Source organism: Chamaea fasciata, unplaced genomic scaffold (genome assembly GCF_029207755.1).
Source record: "Chamaea fasciata isolate MVZ Bird 193981 ecotype frontalis unplaced genomic scaffold, bChaFas1.0.hap1 SCAF_2, whole genome shotgun sequence".
NCBI classification, from domain to species: domain Eukaryota; kingdom Metazoa; phylum Chordata; class Aves; order Passeriformes; family Sylviidae; genus Chamaea; species Chamaea fasciata.
The window spans coordinates 100,819,297-100,846,000 of NW_027094087.1; the positions used below are offsets into that span (position 1 = coordinate 100,819,297).

General features: G+C 36.3%; 1 protein-coding gene across 3 annotated transcripts in view; it reads left to right on the forward strand.

Annotated features, from left to right (window-relative positions):
* The window catches only part of CDKL5 (cyclin dependent kinase like 5), a 131,007-nt gene that overhangs the window by 61,902 nt on the left and 42,401 nt on the right, over positions 1-26,704 (forward strand). For all 3 annotated transcript variants that reach the window (XM_066176895.1, XM_066176896.1, XM_066176897.1), the window contains exons 4-7: positions 13,714-13,759; positions 16,771-16,907; positions 19,872-19,992; positions 21,117-21,176. In XM_066176895.1, the coding sequence (XP_066032992.1) occupies positions 13,714-13,759; positions 16,771-16,907; positions 19,872-19,992; positions 21,117-21,176 (364 nt within the window). The remainder of the gene's footprint in view (positions 1-13,713; positions 13,760-16,770; positions 16,908-19,871; positions 19,993-21,116; positions 21,177-26,704) is intronic.

Below are 26,704 nucleotides of genomic sequence, written 5' to 3' on the forward strand. Positions count from 1 at the left end.
AAAATCTATCCTCATTGCTAAAATGTCTTGTGTTTTTCCCTAAGTATGTTTGTGTGAAGGAGGACAATCTTTTGCCACTTCTGAGCTATTAAAAGAAAAATGAAAATGAAAAGTCTGTTCAGTTTTATAGCTCTGTATCTACAGTATACAATAAGACCCAGAATTTTTCAATGAAGAACATGTCCTTTCTGAACAGATCTGGCTGGGAATCAAATTATGAGGGCATAGTTTATTCTTGCAGAGAACAAATATGTGGAAAGACAAAAATAAAGGAAAAAAATAGGTACAGGGATCTCTTATCTCTGTGGTTTTGTTTGAGGTTTTTTCTCTTGATTTTTAGACTGGGATAGGTTAACAATTAACGTTCTTCAAGGCCACCTTTTTATTTTTTGAAAAGGTGGTGCTAATTGACTATTCAAACAGTACTACCTGAATGAAACATGTGTGATGAGACTAATTGGGTTTTTTTTCCATGAGGATTTCAACTATATTTAGAATAACCAATTTATTCATTTGCTAACTTTTTAATATTTATTACTACATTTGTTGCTATATCCAGAGCTATTGCCATATAATTTTATACTGTAATGTTGTAGAGGTTTTTTTAAAATAAATCACACTCAGAATCGTGTTATGATGAAACCAAATCAGATTTAGCACATTGAAGCACAAATGTTAGTCAACAAACTGCTGTTAGAACTATTGTTTACTCTCTGTACCACCAGAAGGCTTGCTACTATATCAGTTTACAAAGGACAGAAGGCATCCTTCCTCTGAGGAAGCTTTGTTTTCTGTGTCGGCATCTAGTTTAGACCCAGTGCTGCAATGAAGCTCCAAGCTTACTTGTACAGGTTTAGATTTTGGATTTTTGTAGTAATCTAAAATCAGATCTGAAGCAGGAATCCTGTTATTAAACATTAATGAGAAATTTTGCTAAGTGAAAGATTCAAAACCTTTACTCCACGGTGAATCACAAAGCTTTTCCAGTTGTTACTTTTTCTTTCACCTCTGTTTAAATGAATCTCTGTAGTGCCTTGGAACTGAGAGAGATATGGCTCTAGGATGTTAGTATATGACATGCATCCTAAATCCATAATTTTCTTATGAAAACCTCTCATGTTAAATATTTGAGCTCTTGCTCAAGGATCTGATCTGAAGCATTTTTCTGGAAGCTTAACATAAGGAGAAAAGCTACTTGTAATGTGGCCTTATATGCCAGTTATTTAAACGTTTTATTGATCTCAGGTAGTACATTTAATTATACCAGAGAAAGGAAGGGCAAAGCTCATAGCAGGGATGTTTATAGCTTCATGAAGATCCTCACCAGTGAACATATACTTTATTCTCTAATATGCAGGTGAAAGAAGAAGGATGAGATTCAGAAATTCTGGTCTTGCTGCTAGCTATGCCAGATTGCTTTGTGGGATGTGAGAATTGACGCTGCAGTTACGTTGGCAATGGAGATGTTCTTACTTCAGTAGCACAGTTTGGAATACTTTATTTGTGTTTCTAGCACGTTAATTACAAATACAGTCCAATGGACTGTGATGATCTTTGTGTAGCAGTGCAACTCAAAGAATAATGCTCTAGAAAAAGTAATATCCCTGAGGTTACTGGTCTTGATGAGATTCAGAAATGTACCTTAAAAACATGTGCATGCATATAAGTTTGTGCATGCAAAAATAAAACATACAGACAGAAGGCCTGCAAAGTTAAGTAACTTGGGTGGAATTAATCTCACCCACTGTTTCAGTGCTTAGGTCTTGCATAACCAATCTCCCTCGTTTATATAAGTTGAGAGAGTCCAAAATCCAAAAAGCAGCTCTTACCATCTGGAAATTATTAAAATCAGTAACCTTCTGGCCAGATCTTCTCTCCCTCCCCTGCTTTTACTGACTGTGGGGAAAGCCTTGACAATTCACACTGATTATCTAACTCCTAGCTGGTTAAAGCTAAATGAGATAGACTCTACCTTAAGAAATATTTGGCATTTTATGTAGATTCATTGAGTCTTTTAAGAAACAGAATATAATTGTTCTCAGTTTAAATTTAGCCTTGGAGGTTGCTGTTTCTATTTTAGGCCTGGAGAAGGGCTTCAGTTTCTTCTGCATACATTTCTAATGAAAGAATGCTACCTTTTCCCCTCAAATGCTGCCTTGCTTATATATACTGTGATAAACTTACTTTTTTTTTTCCTCCATAATTTTCTAGACTTCTCAAATACAAAATTCATCATGGAACACCATATGGAAACCCACGCAGTTGTCACACAGCTGTCAGCTTCTAGTATTTGAGATGGCATAGCTAGTAACCTGTTGTCTTCAACCCCCGTGCATACCAGAACACTGTGGAATGAGACTCATCTGTGGTTTTAGTGGGTTTGCAGCTATTTCTGAATTCTCACCGTTCCTCTGCTTTCAGTTAAATTGGGTTCCACTAAAATTTTAATGTTCACAGATTCATTTATTTGTTATGCTAGTTTTAACACTAACTCCTGACTCGAGGTGCCTTACCCCAGTTCTCTTTTCCAGTCTGTTTTCAGGCTACATTTGTCTGCCTTCTTTTCCCAGTTTCTTTAGCTTATGTATTCCCTGGCCCTTAGCTCTTCTATCTGCACTTTTTTATCCTCTCTCCTCCCATAGTGTTTCCAGCGTTTGTGATAATAAACTTGGTGAGATCACTTTTCCTTCCCCTTTTTCCAAGAATTATTTGTTTGTCATGCTTGGGCAAACTTTCACAGTGAACTTAAATTCTGTGTGGTTATCCTTTTTTTTTTTTTCTTTTTTTTTTTTCCTTTTTTTTTTTTTTCTTTCTTTTTTTTTTTTTTTTTTTCCTCCTGGCTCAAAAGTACATGTGTTGTGTTTAAGATGTAAAAATGTGCAATATGTTAGTCTTATTTGTAGGGGCAGTTTTTTCTAGAAGAGCTTTTTTTAGGCTTCCCAGAATTTCTGTGATGTTTAGACTTTTTTTCTCCTTATTTCTGAAATGTAAGGGAAAATATACTGATCTAGCCAGGACTTTTCAGATGCTGAAGAAACTGTCTGAAATAAGTCCACAAATCTCTTTCTTGATTTAGCTCCAAAGTTGAAATTTCATCTGCAGAAAGTGCTATTTTAATGAAAACTTAGCTACCATTTCGTCTTCGTCTAGTAGTAGCAGAAGTCTTGATGCGTATCCCTTTATTTCCACATGTATGTTTGGCTTCTCAAGTTAACTAAATTATTATGCAGCTTGTGTAGAGGCTGCCCTCCTGTTCCTCTGACCTCTGCAGCAGTGATCAGGAGGTGTTTGAGGTATGAATTTTGCCTGCTGTCTTTCTTTTAAGCAGTTTGGAATAAATTTTAATCTTAATGCTATTCTGTGAAGGAGAGAAAATCTCTAAAAGGAATTAACTTTTAAATATTTTACAGAGAAAAATAGCAGTTTTCTTAGGAGGAAAGAATTTCTCTCTTATTATCCAGAAAGTGGACTGTCTGTATAATTCCAGACAAGAAAAGCCTTTTTGTAATCTGCAAACCTGAATGTAGAAACTTTGAGAAGAAATGGAGGTCTCCACTGAAATACACATCAATATACAGATTGGAAAAAACCTCCTAAAATTTAAAGTGCTTTGGTAAGAGAGTAATGTCAGCAAAAATATTTCTTGATGACAAAGACCTAGAGAGCTAAAAGATGTCTTGTAAATGACACAAAACCATTAGGTGCAAAGGAGGGTATTTTCTTTCTGTAATACTGTTGTCTAATGTGAACTGAGGCTTGAAAATACAAGTGGCATTTCTTGTTCAAATTTATCCTGTACTGGAGAACAACACCAAAAATATTCTGATTATTGATCTGGAATAAGTGAAAGGGAATGACAGATTCCTAGGGATAATGCAGGCATCGATGAACTGTTCCATAGCCAAACCTAATGATGAGCTGACACCAGAATACCAATGGTGATAGTTACATTAGGTAACATCTTTTACATACCAGATTTCATTAAGAAGACAGTGTTACGCTATTTTTGTGTACCCAAAATGGGAGGAGGAAAAGTTTTCGGTTTAAAATCTTCTTTTTTTAAAAAAAAAAAAAGAAAGAAAAATAAATTAAATAAATAAATAAATATATTGGAGGCACTAAACATTTTGCGACTCTAGACAGGAAGACCATTGTAGCTAAGGTTTTCCCCCAGATGTGGAGAACTTACCATTGCTAACTAATTAATGTTAAAAAATAGCCTCTACCTTGGCTCTTGCTTTTGCTCCAGAACAGATCTGGAATGGCTGCTTGGTATCTAAATGGGCAATTGCCACCTCTGGTTGTTTAAGGCCCACTGCAGAATACAGAGGAGTTGTTGCTTCCATTTGCACATGAGAGGTGTTAAAATTAGGGCAAACCTTGTCTCTACTTCTGCAGCATGGAAATGACAGTAGCTGCTGCTATGTTTAGGTGTTTTTCCTTCAGCACTGAGACATTTTTTTTTCTAAGATAGTGTTAAGCTAAGTAAACCAAGTTTGAGAAATCCTGTTGTAGCTTGCGCACTAAAACAAAAATGGTGTATAAAAATTAGTTGGTGTATAAAAATTGACATAGAATTAATAGTGGTACTTTATGATGGATGAATACAGGTATTTCAGAAAAGATGGGCACAAAAGGAAGAGGAGTGGAGTTTCCCATTGTAGGAAAGATTGTCTTAGATATATGGTGGTATTTTTTGGGATGGTGTGATGGCCCACTCTTAAGGGAAGAGTGGGTCATAGCAGATGGATGACTGTATGATTGAGACCCTGTGCTTCAGAGTTAGATGATACCAGAAGCTGTGGCATTATATTGGGTCTTTGTTGTTGACCAACTGATCAAACTGAAAAAATAGGCAAAGCCTTCTTTACACAGCTGATGATGTTTCTGAAACACTTGTGTTTTGTGGGGATGGGGGAAACTCTGACCCTCTTTTACAGGGGGAACTTTAACTTCCCTGGTGTTTCCTGGACAGGCAGTGTGGTGGGATGTAAGCAGTCCCAGGGATTTATGGAGGGCATCAGGACTTGATGCAGATGATGGAAAGACCAGCCAGATCATCAGAATAATTGATTACAGTGTTTGCAGAATAATGGAGTTCAAGATCATGGGTATATTGAGGAGAAAATGTTAGAAAGTAAAGACCTTGAATAGAGAGTATTCAAAAACCTGATAGGTGGAGATGTCAGAGGAGGCAGCTCTAAAAGGCCTCTCTGACAATCCCATGTGAGTGTTGTAGATACCTCAGCAATCTTAAATGAATGCTACTAGGTGCCCATGTTTAGGCTACTGAATCATGGCTGGAGTGACTGATCAATGTTGAGCTCTCAGAAGTTTGAGCACACAACTCACATACAGGAATCTGAATATATATGTCTTAATCTGTAGCTGAATTTCATCTGAAGAGTCTCTGCCTCAGGAACCTGCTTGACAAGTTTGCCTTTGGTTCACAGTAGGGCTTGTTTTGTAATTTAAAGAAAATGCCTGTCAGATTGTTGATTAAAAAAAGACAACCCCCCAAAATTTTAAATGTGAAAGTACCAGATAAAAAATAAGTTGTATCCACTGCAGAAATAAAGATTTCAAGACTAAAGCTTGAGATGTGAATAAACTTCAGAATTTCAGCCAATCATGCTGAAACCGTTTTGACTCTGAGGCTTAGGATAACAACACTGAAGACGTTGGCACTGATGTATTTTTTAAAAAACAACCAACCAACCAAAATAACTATTTTCTAATAAGTTCTACCTATTCTTGAGTTCCAAGGTAGCCAGGAAAGAAACAATGCATTATAATAGCAAAAAATTTAGGAAATACAATATAATTATAAATGTCTGGTTGACCTCTGAATTTATGGAGTCAGTGATATCTTAAAGGAAGCCATGAAGGTAGCACAGTTTGCCTTTCTACATTTTCTGCTTTGTTATCACTTGTATTACAAGTGTCAAGATTATGCTATGAAAGTAATTAAATTATGCTGGTATCTGCCAATGCAGTATTATGCTATTTATAAATAGCTTTCATTTTCACAATATCCAGTGTTAACAGACAAAAAACCCCAAACAAACAAAAAAAAAAAACCCAACAAAAAAAACCAAATAAATAGAACTGGAAGAAGACTGAGGTTTAAAACTGAAGTTACTGATATTTCAGCTTCAGAAGAATTTTATAGGCATTTACTGAATTTGGTTTCTGTTTTACATCCATGGTTTGGATTAAACAGTACTGTCAAATTGTAAAATTACATGGATTAGTGCTACAACAGAATGAAATGAAACACAGATTATTTTAAAAATTGCTACAATAGTACTAGTTTATCATGAAAAGCTAGAATAGCTGCATTTACAGTGTTTAAAGCTGGTTTTTATTCCAGATCCTTTTTATTACATTATTGTACACATTCTTTGGAGATGGATATTTACTTTCTTGCTTGGAGAAAATTGTGAATAAATATGAAAAATCCACTTGGAACAATGGAAGTTCTGATGCTAACCACTATCATCTGCCCAATAGTTCATAGAAAATACTGAGTGGGTTCACTTCCTTTCAAGTTTTCTTTTCAGGGTAGTATTTACACCCTGAATTAGCAGAATGCAAGCTCTTGAAGAATGTAAAATGCATGCTTTGTAGTGCAGTCCTTAGCATTCAGGTGTGCTTCTTCACAACTGCTCAAAGCAGAATCAGCTACAGCATGATGCACCAGATCTCATCCTGGTGGACTTTGAGCACCTTGAGGGCTATTCAGAACATCCCTAGAAATGGGGACATTCAAAATCAGCAGCAGTGCCTTGCAGTCCCAGCTGTCCTGTGAGCCTGAAAACAACCTGCAGTCTGGAGAGTCCCTGGCATCAGCATCATTGTCACTCAAGCCTGTCACTGGGGGCTGAAGCCCCAGTCTGGGAGTCCGTGGCCACAGATGGGCCACTCATTTGGCTTATGCATTCATCTGATCATTGGATGAGAAATGCCGGCTGTTTATGACTCCCTTATACTACACTTGATTTAGAACAAATAAGTAAGATTAGTAATGCATGCATTTGCTCATGACATCTGAACAAACAGTAAAGTTGTTGCAAGTATTTCTGAAGGACATAGATAAAGAAATCAGAGAAACTGTTTCAGTCTGCGTGCATTATTTTTTAAAACTCTCTTTCCATCATTACCTGCACTTACTGGTAATTTCCTGTCAAACTTGTAGCTCAAGGTTTTGGCCTTTTCTTCTGTTTCTTTCCCCAGTGGAATAGCTGAGCATATATGGCTGTTCCGCTTGAAAATCTTTGGGAGTGGTTTAAGCTTTCCCTGGTCCTCTTGTTCTTCCTCAGGAGACAGTGTGACCATCTTCCCTAAAATGGCACATCAAATATAGAACTCTTTGTTCTATATTTTTGTTTCCCCTGCACTTAGATGGTTAGTAAATAACATTCTGCTTTCAAGAGATAAAAAATGGATTTGTGGTGATTCACTCTAGGTGCTTCTTCTCAAGTAAACTCTCACATACATGTGTTGGAAGAATTCTAAGCAATTTTCCAGTAAATAAAGGCATTGTGTTAACTCAGACATACTGTTCTGTCATCCAAAGACTCTGTCTCTTCCTAAAAATAAATAGGACTTTCAGGTTAGGAAGTAATTTCCTGAAAGTTCTCCTATGCTAAGAGTTATATTGCTTAGATAAACCAAGTGTGGGGGTTTTAGCTGATAAACAGAAGAATTGCAGTTTTCTCAAGGGAGAAATATAAGGTTGAAACAGTGAAGCATCTCTTGAGGAAAATTGAAAGTTTTTTAGGTATAGAAGAAGACACAGTATACTGTGACTTACACTTCATGTTGTCAAAGTGTTTGAAAAAAGAAATTGCATCATCTTGTACATCTCTCTTTCTCTGTAGAGAATATTTTAAGATATTCCAGTAGATTTTGAAAGTAATTTCCAGTAGAATTGCCAGCATGTAATATCAGAAGTGTTGAGACAACAGGAAGCTGTGTTCTAGCCTTAGTACTGTCTAAAGGCAGTAGTGGTTTAAGGCAGAATGGAAATGGAGTCAGGATAATGTCTGGGCAATGACTTACAGACCTGACACAGCTGCAGGTGACACCTGTGACCTCTCAGAATGTGCATTGCTTGGCTTAGTTTAAAAACTTTGGTAATTACAAATATCACATTTATGATACATTTGACTAAAATACTAATATTTTATGTTCTTGTTTTAAGAGTAAATTTGAAAAATTATTTGGTTGGGCTGGGTTTTTTTTTTAAAGCTTCATTTTAAACAGCTCATGAAAAATGCTTTACCATCTTGTAATGGTTTTCTGGGCTTTTGTTGCCTTGAGGCTGACTGCTTAATGGTCTGTGATTTTGCTGGAATCACGATTATTGAAAAATCTGTTCTAAATACTTTAATTCTGTAGAACATGTTGAGGCAAGTTAAAGTAAAACTATACTACTTTGTTCTGAAAAGTTACTAGCCATTGGATATGTTCGGCTGAATTTCGTTAATTTTTTTCGATGTGTGTCTTTGTTGTGGCAAACTAAATTGTATAAATGTAATAATGGATCGACGAGGATCAAGCCAGGTTATTGCTCACTTCTAAATAATTTTTATGACATGATCATTTTATCATAATTTTTATCTCTGTGAATAGAGAATGCAAATGATTTAATTTTTTCTAACATAAATTGAGTTTGGGACTAAACAGCCTCACATTTGTACTGATGGGAATGATGACCCAATCACAGAACGTGCCATATCATATTTTATTGTTTTACTTGATATATCAGCATAAAACTCTGATGTGATGTACTAAATAGTGCTTGAGCAGCACCATCTGAGTAAAGGCAGAAATATGCTGCTTGTGCATGGGATGTGCTCAGTGTTGACTACTGCTACCTCTGCTCACATTTGTTGATATTTATAAACATTTGTTCTTTCAGTTGCTTAAAAATTCCATGCTTGAGAAATTTTTGTACTCATACAGGGTGAAGCAGTAAAATTATAGGTGAACAATATAACTTTCAGAAGGTCGGAATCTTACCTGTTTTTCAAGAATCTTCTTGTGTACCTGTGCTTTGTGTCATGTTTTCCATGTTATGCAAAAGATAAAGGAAGAAAAGTCCTCACAGAAATCTTTGAAATCAAATAGGGACAAATATTTTAAGAGATTTTTTTTTTGCAACATGACATTTTTAAGAATAGGATATGCTTTATCTTTCCAGACAATAATGGTTGTAGTTCTAAGATCTTGATTTATTCTAAGCAGCATCTTTTTCGTTAAGTACTCCCATCAAGGATCTTTCAAGAAGATAACAGAGATACAGTACTCTACTGTTCTGAAACTTGTGTCTTGTGCCATATATAATTACATATAATAAAAGTGACTTCTTTCATATAAATTCTGTAGAGACAGTGGAAAAATAGGGGACCTCTGTCCTTTTAAATGAGATAAATAGTTTTGAATTAGAAACTCTTCTAGTTTGATAGTGGTGACAGGAGACACCAGCTATGACAATCTTATGAGGAAACCTCAGAGAGAAAAATTGTGGGTGGCAAGGAGCAAAGTAGTGAAAATGCTCAGCTCTCATAGCCATACTCTCATGTGTGGTTAAATGGGCAGGCAGTAAAGCATGTGTTTCCTCCAGAGGCAAATCCCACACATATTTTGAAGCACAAGAAAGGACTGAGCCCTAATAAGAAGTGGTTTGTCTCACCTGGGCTGGAGGTACCCTTTTGCCATGAGCAGGTATCTCCTTCCTCCTCTCTATCACTATATTTATATGTGAAGGAAATAGAACAGAAACTTTTGTTGTAACCTTATTAAAAGATATTTACAGGTTTGTACACAAAGAGACATATTTGCCTCAATTTAGATGCATGTAATCATGTAATCTGAATAACTAGTTTCTGTACATCCTTGACTTTTCAGTAATATTTCTTCTGTCGTTGTATGTTTAATTGTAAAATGGTGTTCTTCTTATGGTTTTATAACATAGAATGTTTATAATATATGTGCTCAATAACAAGAGGTAATGCCAGCATTGAGATTTGACTTCTGTGTTTGCTATTGTTGTAAATATACATAAATACTGAGGCCAGAATTTTTTATTAGAACATGGTAATGAGGTGCTTAGTAATAAATGTAGCTGAATGAAGCAATATTACAGCTAGGCAACCTCAAATTTTCCTACTTCATTATATAAGCTGGTAGTAGTAAGTAGTAGAGATCAGAAAGGATTATGTGAGTTTTTTCTTTCTTTGACATTCACTGAAGTCAAACACTGAATCAACTAGTACCAGCTTATTTACCTAGGTGATGCATTTAATTGTTAATGACAATCTTCATGCTAGGAGTTGTATACTGAGCTATTATATAAGTAGGTTTCCACAATCAGACTGAACATTGTTTTCAATACTGTTCTGTGGCATAGTACAATCTAGAAAAAACACCCCTTAAAATACACTTTAGTGAATGACAGTTCTATTTTGGAGAATTCCAATTTAGCCTGTTTTTGAAGAGCAGAAAACCAGATCCATAAGAGAGCTCAGTTCTCCAAAATGTCTTCTAAGTAGACATTTAAGTAACAAAGTCTAAATTCAATCTGTAAAGAACTTTTCAGATTTGCTCAGAAGTCTGAATTGCCACTATAGAATTTCTTCATTCATCAAAGCCCTGCTTTTTTTTTTTTTATCCCCCGTTGTGTCCGTCTTCTCAGGGCTCAGCAGCGTGGTGTCTCTTTGCTTTGCACCAAGCGTCTCTCAAAATACTTGTTTGAAACTTCAGGTTTGCCCTGCATCTGACCAGCGTGTCTCTCCTGATCCAGGAAGTGTATTTTTACCACCTCTGTTATATGCCTGCTGCATTTGTCCATATAGAAAATTTATTCCATGTTTACAATTCTGTACTAGTTTATGTTAATGAAAATTATGTACAGTGGCTGATTGCATTGCACAGTCTACATATGCTGCTGACCTGCAACATCCTACAGGGTACAGGAGACTGAGTTCTTGCTGCTTCCTTCCCCCAAGGAAGGATATTCTGTATAGGGATAACAAATTTGAGACAATCTTTTGGAAATTTCCTTTTTATAACTTGCATTTCTTTTTAAAATTTGGTGGAAACTGGACATCTAGTTCAAAATTAGTAGGAGTAATGGGAGTAGAGGAACAGGGCATTTCAAAATTAGTAGGAGTAATGGAAGTAGAGGAACAGGGCATTTCAGATGGGTTCTTTCATTTGAAACTAGTTAAAAATTATGAGGGGCTTTTTTTTTAATGTCACTTCATATAAACCGTTTGGTTGCTCTAGAGCATGTGAGCAAGAACTGAGAAATGTGCACTTGGCTGCAGTTTTCTCTTCTGTCAGATGGAGCACCCCAGCTCCTTTGGAGGTGTTCTGTGTCATAGGGAAGCTACAGACTTTTTTTCAAGCAGATGCAATGTATTTAAAAATCTGTGAATAGTAATCTTCAGTATCCTTGTATTCATTTTAGCCATGGCTTGACTGCTTACCACTAGCGCGTTCCTAGAGAATATAATTTACGTAGGATGAGATTCTCCTAAAAACCTTATGTTCCTTGCTAGGATGGAACATAATGTTCCTAGGGCTGCTCCTTAAAGCACCTATTGTCTAGTCTCATTCTGCTGTAGTTTCACTTCAGATAGTTTAAATATTATTTGTTGGTTTAAGATAGGGAAAGTGTAATGTATAACTTCTTAATCGCTTATGACACCATTAATGATCACTTCATTGGTTTAACTAAAGGATACAAGTGACAAAGCTTTTTAAATGAAAAATTCTTAAATGTTGTATTTTTTTAATTGTTCAGGTAACTTCTTCATTCCTAAGTGGGTTCCTGAGGTTTTTCTGTTCCTCTTATTCTCAGAACCACTTGTGCTTTAAGTACTTTAAATAGTCAGAATCTTCCAGGATGTTTGATAGCATACCTTACCCAAGTCTTTGAAAGACCTTGACCCAAAAGCTTTTAAAACTTAATTTCCAAAGTAATCACATTCACTGTAAACATCAGGGTATGGCAGAAAAGCTACGTGGACTGGTTTTCTTGAATGAATCAGAATTGCTGTCTGTGTGAGGATACGTGTTTCAACTCCTATATTTCTTTCAGTGTACTTAGCTATTACTTTGAGAATAAAAACACAGCCTTTTTGTGGTAGCTGAAACATCTAGAATTTTTTCTTTTTACTTCATGTGAAATAGGCATAATAATAGTCATAATACTAATGGATAAATTTGATTTATCTGCAAAGTGGTGTCTGCATGCTGTCTAAACATATGCATAATACAGTCAGCAGAGGCTTTTAAGGGCAATTACGGTGTTCTTTTTCTGAAAAATCTTTCACTAGCCTGATTAGCCAGAGCACCTACCAGTAGATACCTGAAGTCAAATTAACTAAATTTGCTCACCCTCTTAATGTTCCTTCATAGTCCTAGTAACTATTACTATTACTAATAGAATTAGAATTAATAAATATAACAATACTATAACTCAGTAGTGGAAATACAATTAGTAAAATAGGTTGTTCAGTTTATTTCAAACCATTCTTTCCAGATGCTTTTATTTTAATTGGGATCAGGTATTTTACAGGTTCATGTGTTACAATGATTTGAAATGAAAAATGGAGTAAATGTTTGTGTTACTCAAACATTGGTTATGCACATATCTTCAGGTATTCCAGAATGGTTTCACTTTTGTGTCCAATCTGGCCTTTGTATGGTATTAATAGTGGGATATTGCTGTTAGTGTGTTTTAAAAACTGTGATGTTTGGTAAAGGTGTATGAGGTAGGTCTAGCTCACGAAGTGTTCAGGTGGCCTCCTGGCTGTCTGCTCACAAGCCCTTACTCCATGGCTTTAAGGCTTCCTCCACATGCCGTTGCTAAGGTTCAGTTGCTGCATCATTGTATGAACAGACCTGGACTAGGCTACCTTTGTTGGCTACGTTTTGTCCCTGTGCTAAATGCATTCCTGCTCGCACAACAGGAGATAAACTTAAGAGAAAAATGTGACCTATGGTTTGGTGGGTAGAGAATGCTAGAGAAATGCAAAGGCAGGTGGACATTAGGAAGTTATCACTTATGACTGTGCAGTAAGCATGTTTTGTAAGCATGAACACTGCCAAATGCAATTACTGATTCCTGTTTTGGATAGGTTTCCCTTAAAATGACAGAATTTTTGAAAGGAGGCACAGAGAACCTACTTTCCTAACACTGTATTCTTTATGGGTGTTTGAACTTTGAAGCCCAAAAACTTTTGGCAGCCAAAATCACAGGTCTAACCATAAGCCTTAGCCACATACTGGCACAGGATTTTCAGTTCACCTCATAAAGATAAGCACCCATATTCATACTGTGGGTAGATGAAAGTTTGCTAGAGGTTCAGAATTACTAAGAAACAAGAGTCACAGGAAAAACACTTCTGAAAATTTCACTGGTCTATATTACAAGGTGTTTAAATATGAACTTTTGCCATTCAACTATTGATTTTGTACTGGGGATCCTAATTATGACATATTGCTGCGTGTGGGTTTGTATTGCACTTGGCCTGATCACTGAGGTATTTCCCAGATTATCAGTTAATTTTTTGCATTGTGAAATTCCTTTTGGGTGCTTCTTTTTTTCTTCCTCTGATGTTCAGGGGGGAAAAAAAAGGCAAGAGAAAAGGCACAACAAGTCTTGCTCATTTCCATTTCTTTGCTTTTATTTTACAGGAGACACATGAAATTGTGGCTATCAAGAAATTCAAAGACAGTGAAGGTAATCTTTTTTGCTGCATGATCTTTAATGTCAATAACTACATAGTTAGTATTTATCCAGTTAAAATGAGAACTCTCATATAGCAAGATATGATTTTAAAAAGACAATGATTTATTAGCTCTGTAAATATTCAAGGTACTTGATCTTTCATGCCTTCCTAGAGACTGCATTATACACTCTAATTAGGTAACTACCTTTCTTTCTTGATGCATCTGTCTTAATGTGGATGAGATTGTGGTGCTGTACATGGTAGTAAGATACACCATTTGGAGATTGGATGTGACCAGAAAATGTAAAAAGTCCTCTTGTAATAGTGACTTGAAGAGTTCTTGGGCTTTATCACCCTTCATCTGTGAGAGGGGATCGAAATGTCAGGGCAACTTAAAGTTGTAAATGGAGGAGACTGAAAGAAGTCGTTGAGGAGTTCAGTCACAGGAAGATAAATCTGGGAGCTCTCAAGGGTCCATGGAGGGAGCTGGGTGCTGAGGCAGCAGCTCTGTCCTTGTCCTCACTTCAGTGGGCTTCAGTCTCCTCAGGAGACTTACTCTTTGCCCCTTCACAGCAGACCCTGTGTACTGCGCAGCATTGCTGAATTTGCTGAGAGGGAGGAAGAGACAGTTTCTGCAAGGATTAGTCTCGCTGGCAAAGAGGGTCGTGGAAGGCAGAACACAGAAATTACTCTTGAGTGCTCCACACACGCATTCCTCACCCAGCAGTAAAAACCCCAAAGAACTGTACGAGACACTGGCGCTCTGTGCTCGTTGGGGGACAGGGAATCACGGTATCCTATCATCGGCAGCACAGGCAATCAACCGTAAGAGTAGCTGTGTACCTTGTGTGCGTGCAAAGTCAGCCCTGACCCCCAAAGGTCTGCACAAACCCAAGTGTGAAGTGTGAGAGGAGCCATCCTGGCGTGAGGCGATGCTGCTGTGGTTTGCCATTGCCAAGACTTTAGCCAAAAGTCAGCAATGTTACTTAAAGAAACAGCAGTCACTTCGTTTTAGCAAACTTTCTTTTTTGCTATCCTACAGGATTGCTGGTGGCCACGAAGGTGGTGTTGGTTACAAGGGCTATATTTTTCAGTCAGTCAGACACAGCAAAGTCTGATTTGCATCTTGTTTTGCACAGTGCAATCTCTGCTTGGCATGTCATTTTCCCAGACACTTGAAGAGTGTATTTGATAAATGTTTTAGCTCTGCTGTTCAGAAATCTGTTTTAAATCCCTGTAAAGGATGTAGAAAATAGTTTCATTCTGGTGACCGTTTTGGCCAGGTCATGAGAGTATCTCAGAATCGCGTTTTGAAACTTGCTGTGGCTATTCAGTACAGATCCTAGGAGGTAAATCTTAGTACTAAACCCTAAACAGGATTATTGTATTAGCTTGTCTACCAGAAAATGGAAACAAAAACTGCGATATTGCCATTAGGTCTGGCTTCCAAGGGTATTACATAATATCAGTTTACATGACTGATGACTGCTTTTCAGATTTGTAGCTAGTTGTTTACGAGTTTCTGGAAATATGACAGAAGTTCTTTTGATGGATTTGATTCAGCCCATTTCACATCTGTCTTGTTAATATGGTAGTTCATTAGAAGTTTGAATATACTGTAATTGTTTCTATTGACATTTTTGTTTCACTGAATTTTTGCCGTTGTTTGACATATGAATACTAAATGTGCTGGAAAGTGACTGTCTTGTTATAGATGAGATTATACAATCAGGCTGATGCAAGCCGATATCAAGCACTCAGTTTTAAAAAGAAAAGATTTAGATTGCTCTAAATTATATATTTTTTAATCAAAACATTTGTGATTATAGTGTTTTGTTTTCCTTTTCCCTCCTGCTGCACTTCAATTTTTTATTTTTCTTCTCTCTCTTCTGATGATGATTAGTGTGTTTGCATGACCAGTGTTATTCGCTGTCCCCTGCAAACATCTTCTTGCCTTTTGCCTTGGAAAAACAATTTCTCTTCCTTGTTTCTTCTTCCTCTGTCTCTAACTGTCTTTGTGGTACATGCAATTGTAATTTAGCTTTGAAATTATGCAAGCATTTCCCACTTAATAACTCTCTGTTGTGGATAACAGTTCTAAGAGATTAAGTACACTCTTCCTATCTGTGCATGAGCAGATTTACTGAATTAATGGATTTCATTTTACTAAATGAAAAATAAAACCTAATGCAGTCAGGTTTACTTCACATATTGCTAGTGTCCTTTAGAACCTGCTTAGTTCAGGGCCCCTTAATGATAAGCAGTGTATGAAGCATTAGTGAAGCACTTCTCCTTTCTTGAACACCTTTCAGACAATTAAATTGTCAAATCAGTTAAATTAAATTTAATTGACAAAACAGTTACATTTCTTGACTACTCTGAATAAGATTCAAGACTTTGTTGCATCAGTACTTACTCTACTGCCTTCTGTGGCTGCTACACTGGTCTGGCATTGCTGAATTTCTTTTGAAAGTCATGTGGGGAACGTGGAAAAATCTGTGCTTCAGTCTAAAAATTTGTGATGGCTTTTGGAAAATAAAATTGTTTCAGAATCAAATACATTTTTTTTGTATTGTTCAAAGATGAGCTTTGCATTCCAGTGTTTCTGCTGAGGGCAACCTTCCCAGTGGTATATGTGTGTGATGTGTCGTGGTGGGGTAGAGCGTGTACACACATATGACTGGTTTTCGAAGTGCATTAGTTCCCTTCATAATAAAAAAAGATGGAAATGGAAACAATTTGTTTCTTATGACTATCTCTGCCATGGAAAACCTTTATGGTAGTGATGGGAAATCTGTGAGGGTTGCATAATATGTGCTGTCATCATTGACCTCTCTTCCAGTGCAGAAGTATGCAGGCAACAGAGAGTCCACACTGGAAAATAAGCTTTTTTTTTCCCTGTAATGTCTAAAACCAGGGAATTTAATCAGAGGTTCAAAATAAATCTTTATAACATTTTTACTTGGAGAGTTTGTTTTGTTTTTTAATCAGCTTACTCTGTCTCTTTTACTTTACCCTGTAGAAAATGAAGAAGTCAAAGAAACCACTTTACGAGAGCTTAAAATGCTTCGCACTTTGAAACAGGAGAACATTGTGGAGCTGAAGGAGGCCTTCAGAAGAAGAGGAAAATTATACTTAGTTTTTGAATATGTGGAAAAAGTGAGTTGAGTTTGTAGTATCCTTGCCACAGTTAAATCATAAGCTTACAGCAAATGTCTTTAAAATTGCTTTTATTTTTAAAAATTAATCTATCCTAATCTCTAAAGAGAAGCAGCAGAAACTTTAATACAATATGAGTTGTAATTAGATATATGTTGTGAGACAGAAACACTTATTACTGTTGTTTTTACATTATATGGTGGTATTTTTTAAAAAAAAAATCTTCCATTTGTGAACACCAACATGTTAAAAATTATGCAGACTGGAATACATATGATTTGAAGAAAAAACTGCATCTGAACTCTTTAATCCAGTTTAATTGTAAAGCTGGATAACTGTTCTTTGTTATGTTGTGTAATGAGTCTTGACGTAGTCTTTCAAAACAAGATCATAGACTTCTGACCTTGGAATCTCTTTCAACTTTCTCTATCCTTCCCTGTTAAAAATAGGATTTGTTTGTGTATTTCTGTAACAAGGCCACTATCAATAGTTGCTTAGAGGGATTTGGCAAAGACCGCTGTCATTAACTCCAATCCTGACCTCATTTTGAAACTATTCCAAAATTTCCTTAGATTGGCCTACTACTGCCAAGCATCCTGATCTGTTTCCAGGGAGAAACGATCTAGAACAGATTGGTCTTTTGTCATTTTTGCAACCTTCCTGATGAAGGTAGCCCTTCCTTCTGAATTCTAACAATTTAGCGTTTCTTCCTGGAAACAGTTAGATGGTGTTCAGATACATAGAGTAAAATAAAATTCAGGTTTAAATATGTCTGTAGCCTTCATGAGATACTGTTCTTTTGATTGAAATTTTCATTTAATTTCCTGCCAGTGTGGTGGTGTAGTCTAGCTGAGTGCTAGTCCTCTGCAGTCAATTTTCTCTCATCTAAAAATTTCTTACCCTAAATTCTGTCTCTTTTACATCAAGTTGACAACTTCTTCTGTCATATAACTTGACTACATAATGTGAGGTGACCTATATTAATTTGGCAGAAATCATTTTTGGTTTTCACCAGCAGATCAGCAACTTTTAATGTGGTGGATCTTGGATCTAACATTCAAAGCTTGACTCGTTTCCTCATGTTCCTTGTAGTTGTTCCAGACACATGAAATGTCTTTGATCACACACCAACTTGGAACATACATTTAATTTGCTGTTATAGTTGACTTGACTGAGCTATCTGGCGAAGTGGGTTGAAAGAGCAGCATAAGTAAAAGATATATTTAATTGATCTGATAAGGGGTGTATATTTAAAGCTAGTTAATATTGGTAAAAACATCAGGCTGCAATATCTAACATTATTTGCATCAGAATAAAAGAATTTTGTGATAAAGGTAGGCATCATGTAAAGTTTGTATGTAATGTCATTTTTGTGTTAATGTTCACCTTTCTTTTAAGTTAAACTTTGAAGTAAATTAACATTTCTTATTTTCAGATACCTTAAGTAGTGTCACCCATAGTTTCTTTGAAGGCCAGGATGTTTCTGGGTTCTTTGGATGAGGGGAGAGTAGAAAGAATTAAATAAAATGTGGTGGAATGGACTAAATTTTGTTTAACTGGTAATGAGCACTTTGTGTTCTTTGTGGAATGTTAACTCTGCAATACTGAAAATCCAGATTACTTAAATTCACATTTAGTCTAATCTCCTTTATTCATCATCCCCTTAGTTAATGTCTTCATACAGGATTATGTCTTCCTGTGTTGATGCTATTATTTTGTTTTGTATTTGTAACACTGACTTCTTGACTTACTTACCCAGATCCACAGCCTTCTGTGTGGACAAGAATCTAGCTAAAATCAATATGGTTTCTTAGCAGAAAATTTCTTTCCTCAGATCTGAAGTTTGTTTGGAAGAAAACTTACACTCAAGCACATAGGTTCCAGTATTTACTCCCAAACTGCAAAACTTAGAAATGTTTTCAAATATCACCAAAATATCTACTGTTCATTAAAATATCTTTCAAGAGAGGCATCAAAAAATTGACTGTACAGCTAGAGAAAATGTTTGTCAAAGACAAGGTAAATTTACTTTTAATGAAAAATCTAAAAATGCTCAACTCCATAATTAAATGAGTTGTGTAAGGCAATATAGCCAAAATACTCCTATTTTGGTGTTCAGTAAAAAAGACTTTTTTTTCTCTCTTCAAGTGGGCTGCTGCTGCCCATCATTTCAGAAATCAGCATACAAACTTCATTGTACTTCTAATTGTGCAAAATTAGAGACATTTGCTAACATAATGGGAATCTAAGTGTTCTTTTTCAAAGAGGAAATGTACTAGTATAAACAGTAACTTTATTTTCTTTCCTATTTATATTCACAAATTAGTTGATATGTAGTGCCATGGTTGCTGTAGTGTAGTTGCTGTAGTGCCAAGATGTCCAAGATTATAGCTGATCTGTAGCTATAGAATACTCCCTAGGTTTTGATTTATACCCCTGTGAGGCATTTTTCTATCTGTTGTTTCATGCTCACTAAGGGGCTTGTGTTGTTTTATACCCATCCGTATACAGATACAGTTGGTGATTCGTTGTGGCCCTGCAGAGTCAAAGTGGCAGAACTAACTTATTGAAGAGAACAGTATGTTAACGCATTGTTGAATATTTACAAAATGCTTTGATTTGCTAAACTTACTGTATGGCCACACACCTGACCTGGTGTTTCTGTTTAAGCAGTGTTTTGTGACTAAATGACTTCTTAGGTGTTTCAGCTAAAGTGGTTAGATGACAGTCTTTTAAGGACTTGTGGTTCACCATTTAGGATTATAGTCTTCACAAGTGTTTTCTCCAGAATGAAGACAGCTAGGAGAATGCTGATGATTCACATTCATTCCCTGAATGTTAAACTACTGATTTTCCATAGCTGAACTCTGTAGCCCAAATATGTTGCTTCAAAAGGCTGAAGGCATGTTATCTTCAAGCAGCTGAGTATAGCTCTTTTAAATAATGTGTCTTTTAAACATTTAGAATATGCTTGAATTGCTAGAAGAAATGCCAAATGGAGTTCCACCAGAAAAAGTGAAAAGCTACATCTACCAGCTAATTAAAGCAATTCATTGGTGCCATAAGAATGATATTGTTCATAGAGGTAAGTGTGTACTTCTCCACATGGAATAAGGGCCTTTTTAAAGGGAAACATGTTACAGCTTGAAGTGATTTGCATTTAACAAAAATATAAGCAATTGCTTTATATCAGCAGGAGAAAAAAAAAGTAAATTTGGCTGGGTCTTAAGTCTGCTGCAGAGCTCTAGATTGTTTTAAAACGAAATTCATCTACGTAAAAGGTTTGCTGTCCATTGTGTTTGGGAAGTGATAAGCACAGCAAACTGTAACTGCAGCAACAGACATTGTCTAAGAAAAAGGATTTTTTTAACATTTCATGGTGCTCAGTCATTTCACTTTCGAATCTGATAATAGAATTTTACAAGAAAAATAACTTAAAACTTGGTCCCCCATGTTTTATTTCTTAAGGTGGTTTCTCCCAGCTCCCTTGAGTTTCAGTTGTGTATATTTACTTTCTTCCGAAGCTTCAAGCACATAAAATATATATCTTATTGTATGATCTAGCTTTATGTATTTTATCCTGATTCAATAAAATTTTATTTTGCTTTGTGACTTTGCGAGAGTAATATTTTAATTAACATCTCCAATAAGATAAAATTCTCATGTAATGAGCTTTTTATATTTAAGATCAGCATGATTCTGAAAAATATTTTCAAAATGTAATTTGAAAAATGTACCATGTGTATAATATAGGAATGAAAAAAGGGCTTAAAACTGGGCAAGACATTTTTTTAAACAAATTACAAGAGGTGATCAAATGGTCATTATAACTGAAAATTTAGAGCACAACATAGTTAATATTTTATTGGTTAACTGGGTAATTGAATATCAGTCCTTTCTTTTATTTTTCAATATGAAATATGGAAACTGGTTTTCTGCCCAGGAATGTCTGTAAGCACATTTTTTCTTTCCCTATTTTGTTGGGAAACACTTTAAAAGACTTCAAAAGGCAGAAAATTAATTCTGCCTGTTCACAAACTGAATTGCTGGAAGCTGTTTCAGCAGTTGCTCTTGTAATGCTTCATTTATGATTGCATGAATATCTCTAAAGAAGTTATAATGAAATAATATTTGTTGACAAAGTCCAAAATTAAAAGAAGCTAACAGTTTTGGTGTTTGTTTTTTTTTTCACTCACTCTCATACTTCAGATATCAAGCCGGAGAATCTCTTAATAAGCCACAATGATGTTCTGAAGTTGTGTGACTTCGGTAAGTTTGGAAGATACCTGCTGCTTGTATTTTTGACGAAAATCTCTTGCAGTGCAGTTTTGCCATGTTTTTTAAGAGTTGTACAGTATGTACTATTTAAAAGTCTTCTAGCAGTCAGAGTTGATTACTGCTTCAGGTGTGGGGCTAGCATTTTAATTCGGAAGATTTCTGGTCTTAGTTCGTATATCTGTGTTAACATGTCTATAGAAACACTGCATTTCTCTCTTCCTGTATTAGACAAGGTTTCTGCTTTTGATGTGGCTGAGACTCAACTGAGAAGAGCACAGATAATGAGCTCATTAGGAGGCTGGCAAAACTATAGGTTTATCTGGCTTGTGTATTAAAAGAAAAGATAATTACTGCTTGTTCAGTAAAGACATAGTAAACTTGTAGTTTTTATATATTCTTTGAACCATTGACTTTTGTGGAATGTTATGTGTGTAGTTATAGGTCCTATAGGAATAGGAATTATATAATGAAGGAATATATACTTATATATATTCCTGTGGTTCAGGAATATATATAAGTATATATTCCTTAATTAAGGTAACAAATGGGTTTTTTATGTTAATTAAGGAATCATATGTCCACCTGTGATTAATAACTGAATGACTGGAGGTCAGAGTCAGAGCTGTACATGTTAGGTTAACTCTGATGTTTCCTGGCCTACCAATGCCTGTTTAATATCAGCTTTAAGGTTTGGAAAAATCAATCACCCAAGTACAGGGCGAACTTTGCCCATGTGAGTAATCCAAGAAGACAACAGGGCAGAATGTTCCAACAATCTGTATTTTTATTCTATATGCCACATAAACACAGAATAAAATATTATTCCCTCTGAAAAGCTTATAGTTTGGCTTGGTAAATAAAAGCCAATTCCATGGTGTTACCCCAAGGGCACTTTTCAGTAAGAACAGTTTGAAAGCTGTCATTTCAAACCTCTTCAATTTTGAATGAAAAGAACTGCTAACAAAATAAATCAAAATGGTTTTTAAGGAAGACAAGAAAGGTGTTTGTCATTTACAGTGCTGCTTATTTCTTTTAATCCTAAAGGCATTTTTGCTTAAACATTCAGAAACAATAACCATTCTAGGAAAAACCTGAGATTATTTGGTCCATGTAAGTTCTTTGAATTCAGTGCCATTTATTCTGTAGTGTAAGGTACTTCACAGCTCTGACAGAACATCAGCACACTCTTGTGTGGTGCCCTTGGTGCCTTTGCCTTTTTGGCACCCACAGGCCTCCTGTCTGCACTGCTGTGGCTGCCCTCCCTTCCCTTACACTGATTATCAGGCCCTGCCAAGCAAACCCCACTGAGGGACCAGCCCACTGCCCTGTGCAGAGCTGAGCAACCAACACAGGCAGTGCCTGTCCCTGCACTGTGCACGCCCCAGCCTGGGATAACATCATCACAAGCAGGAACAGCCAGTGAGAGCATGGAGGATGAGTGGGTCCTCATGGGAGCTGTGCACCCCACACATCCTTCCCTGGCCCTCCCTCCCTCCTTTTTTTTTTTTGGGTGAGGGATGTCCCTCACCTGCTTGAAAGTAATGCCATTAGAGTTGTCACGACATCAGCTGACAGATCTTTGCATGTGAACTTGTGTCAGCATCCTCTGTGCAGCAGGATTGCAGGAAAATAAAAAGCCAGACCAGACAAATGGTATGGTGGTGTTTTGGACATCAGTTTTTTCACCAGATAGAGATGATGTGAAGTCTGCCAGCAGTGTTCTGTGTGGTCTGTTGGCTTGCTCATGCTGTGTGCTCCAGCCACACTCTTTTTCTGCTGTTGGAAAAGATGTGCAGTCACAGTGTACTCAGAGTGATCAGCATAATACCAAGGAAGGCAAACTGTTATGGGTATTTCTGTGGTTCTTAATGTTCATGTGGGTTAGTTTTAATTTTAATTGGCCTTTCAGTTTTAGTTGAATTTAAAATTCTTAGCAACCCTTATAGGATGGAATCAGTTTTAATTTTTTAGTGTTATTGCTAATTGACATAATTGCTAGTAGCTTAAGCTATTACTGCAAAATACGTGTCAGAATGGTGTTAACCACAAGTGTTTCCTGAACGTGCAGAGATTAGGATATAAGAATTTGCCTTGTAGCATGATTTAACATATGCTGACTACCTTACTTAATTCATGTTTTGGAACATGGGTACTTGCCACAAACGACGTCATGTTCCTCGTGTGATTACAAATACAAAGAAAAGAATAATGCATCCATTTCCAGTAGCCCAGTGGACAAAACCAGTTTGAACAGAAAAGTTCATAAATTTTTAATGAGATAATTCTTCATAAGCCTTACGCCATGTGTTCTGTACATCCCGTGCTAAATAAAATTGAGATTGGTTGTTGTGCTTGCCTGGACACATGTTGTGTGGGTGTCATTTCTGCCAACAGAAGTGGAAAAAGAGGACGGTACAGAGTGCCGATTACAGCAGATGCATCTGACTGTTGGAAATAATTCGATTTTTTTGAGGAGTGTGTTTGCTGTTTCAACACCAGGGCTTCAAAATTGCTTGTTTTAGCAGCCTCTTAATTTCTGTATGGTGTGTAAGCATAAAAATGGTGAAACATGGGACTGGAAAAGACCTCAAGAAATCCTCTAGTTTTTCCACCTACTCAAAGAAAGCATTAAAAATGTCTGTGTCATTCTTGACAGGTGTTTGCTTAGTATATTCTTAAAATTCTGAATAATAGAGGTTCCCTAGTGTTATGTGTCATTAAGATTAAAATGCTTTACCTTATGTCTAACTTAAATGTGCCCTGTTTCTCTGTAAGAAACTGACAACCTCCTCCTTTTTTTTTTCCTTACATCTTTTTCCTAACATCTCTCCTACCATGTTGAGTTTTTTGAAATCCTTTCCTGAAATTTCTGATTTTGCTCATTACTTTCTGCAGCATGATGCCTTTGCAAATGGTATTTTTTTCGTAGTTGCTATAACCCAAATCTCCTCCCGTCTTCATCTTCTAATCTGTTCCTTCTCACTGTTTGATAGAGTTTGTCTAATCTCCCTGGCTTCCCTCTCTTATTGCTATATTCCTGATACCTCAGCACAATTTGGAAGAAGGAACAATAAGCAAATTCCATCATAACCAGAAAAATAATTGTTCCCTTAGAAAGATGTGCTTTCCTGAACTGTTAGTTTTGTCCATCATCTTTCTGCATGGTGTCACAGGGTGGGAGCAATATTGGATCTATAAAATGCATTACCTGACAGTATAAAGGTGACACTGAAGCCCATGATGATAACTTTGCTTTCTGTTTTGCCACATCAAATCCATGCTGCACCTGGTCTGTAAAGTTAGGGGTTGATTTCTCAGGCTACGTTAGCCGGTTTCTGGGCATAATGATTCCTGTCTGAGTCCTAGTTCTGCTAGACTGGCCTGGAGGGAGGAAGATGACACTTTGACCTGTTGATTCGTCTGATGCACAAGAGCTCATGTGCTGCCAGGCTCATGTGTTACATCAGCACCTGCTTATTTCTATTATGAGACAATTTTTTTTTCCTTTCTTCCCCCCTCCCTTTCAATCTGGGGTTTCCCACATTTTGACTGTCCCATTTCTTCAGTGTAGCTCCTGATTACCTTTCCTCTGTTCTTTAAACACATGACTGAAAGATTTTCCACTGCCAAGATTAATCACATAGCTCGTAATTTGAAACAGAAATGGGGCTGCTTAAGCAGTTCTAAATATAGTAATATTTCAAAATTCACTCAATCCCCATGTTAGAAATTTAAAAAAAAAAATTCCTTTCCAGCTTTTCTCCAGCAGCACCAGTAATGTTCATTAGACTTTATGGGAACAGATATGAATTCTTACATTCAGACAGCTTTGAAATAACCATTCCTCATCATAGTCATCCTGTCTTTTAGTTTACTGACAATTGAAATTAGAGGTATCTTGCAAAAAGTAACAGCTGTAACCTATGTCATTAACAAATTTATAATTGTTTTCTATGATCACTAGTATAGTAATAATGATAATAATAATAGTAATAATAATCTGCATTCAAATTTTTACTTCAACTCATAGTAAATTAGTATTCCACAGGGGTGAGTGGAACTGGGCTTCTTCATGCTAAGCTTCACACTTCCAGAATACTAAAAAAAAATTTAAATTTTTTTAAAATTTGCAACTTTATAAAACGTAGTTGAATGGGAAAGGCAATTTTGGCAGCTTCTGCAAAGGAGCTCAGATATAAAGAAAAAAATATCTATTGCATTTAAGTAGCACTTATTGATTCAGGAAATAAAATTATGCCTTATTCTTCTGCTGCACTTCAGAATTTTTACTATTTCTTTATTGTTCATGCAATAATGGAAAGACTTACAGTGATTTCACTGAAGGGAATTTTAAACTGTGCTTTAACGCCGCATCTCAGTAAGAAAGCATTTTGGAAATGCTGCTTCTGCATTTCAGTCCCAAAAGTTTGTCTCAGTTTGAGCTTTAGTAAGGAGCTGGCACGTGGAGTCTTGCTGCAGAGATTTCTCTGTCCTGTCTCACCTAATTGTTAATTAGTTTTTTGAAAACAGTAAGACTTGAAAATAGTGCCAACATATGTCTGAGAGTACTTTTACATGAAAAATCCAGTGACATTATTGTGGTGCTTGGCTGGCTTTTAATGAATGGAGGAGAATGAAAATAAAAGTTCAAATTATTCCTACAAATGAATTTTCCAGTATATGCACTCATCTCTCAGCCAGTGGTCGTAATTGTTATGCCTTAGGACAGTAGGGGAGTTCTGGTACAATTGCAAATAAGTATACATTTCCAAATTTTTTGGTTTATTCTTTAAAAGAATGATGTGGATAAAGAAATTATTTTGGACATGCTTTCTGATCCTAATTCATGAAGAACCTTATGGTGAATGTGATGCTAGGACAGTTGGGAAGCCAAAATATGTGGAGTGAGCCAAGTGCAGATATAAACAGTTTTTCTGATTTTCCTAGACTCCTGTATTTTATAGTTTTGAGGAGATGACCATTTCCTTGCCAAGCCCGGGAGGGAGTGTCCTTAGATAAGAGTACTATGTAGTTTTTCGACCAGTTTAAAATTCAAAGACTGTAGTAGTTAGGATCAGTGACCAGAAGAGCCTAGTACACATGCATGTGTGATGTTTCCAAAGTTAGGAATCTTCTTCTGCAAACAGCACCTCAAGCGAAATTTAGTGTAATATTTTAATAGCTGACATGGCATACTGACAGTTAACTTTTATCAGTCTGTTTTGATTACATAATAGCATACAGAGTAATAGCAAAATATAAATAAAAGAGTAATATATTTAGCATACAGAGTAATAGCAAAATAGTAAAACTCCACTGACTTGTGAGGATAGTAAGAGAGTCATTAAAGCAGATGTGCTGACTTTCAGTGTTGCATCAATAAAAGCTTACATTTCAGTAGACAAGCTGTTGTTGGAGACATCATTCTGCAGCAGGGGTTGTAAACAATTTGCTTCTGTATAAATAGACATGACCTCTTACTGCCAAAATCAGTGGTGATACACATATTGTTTTTAAAA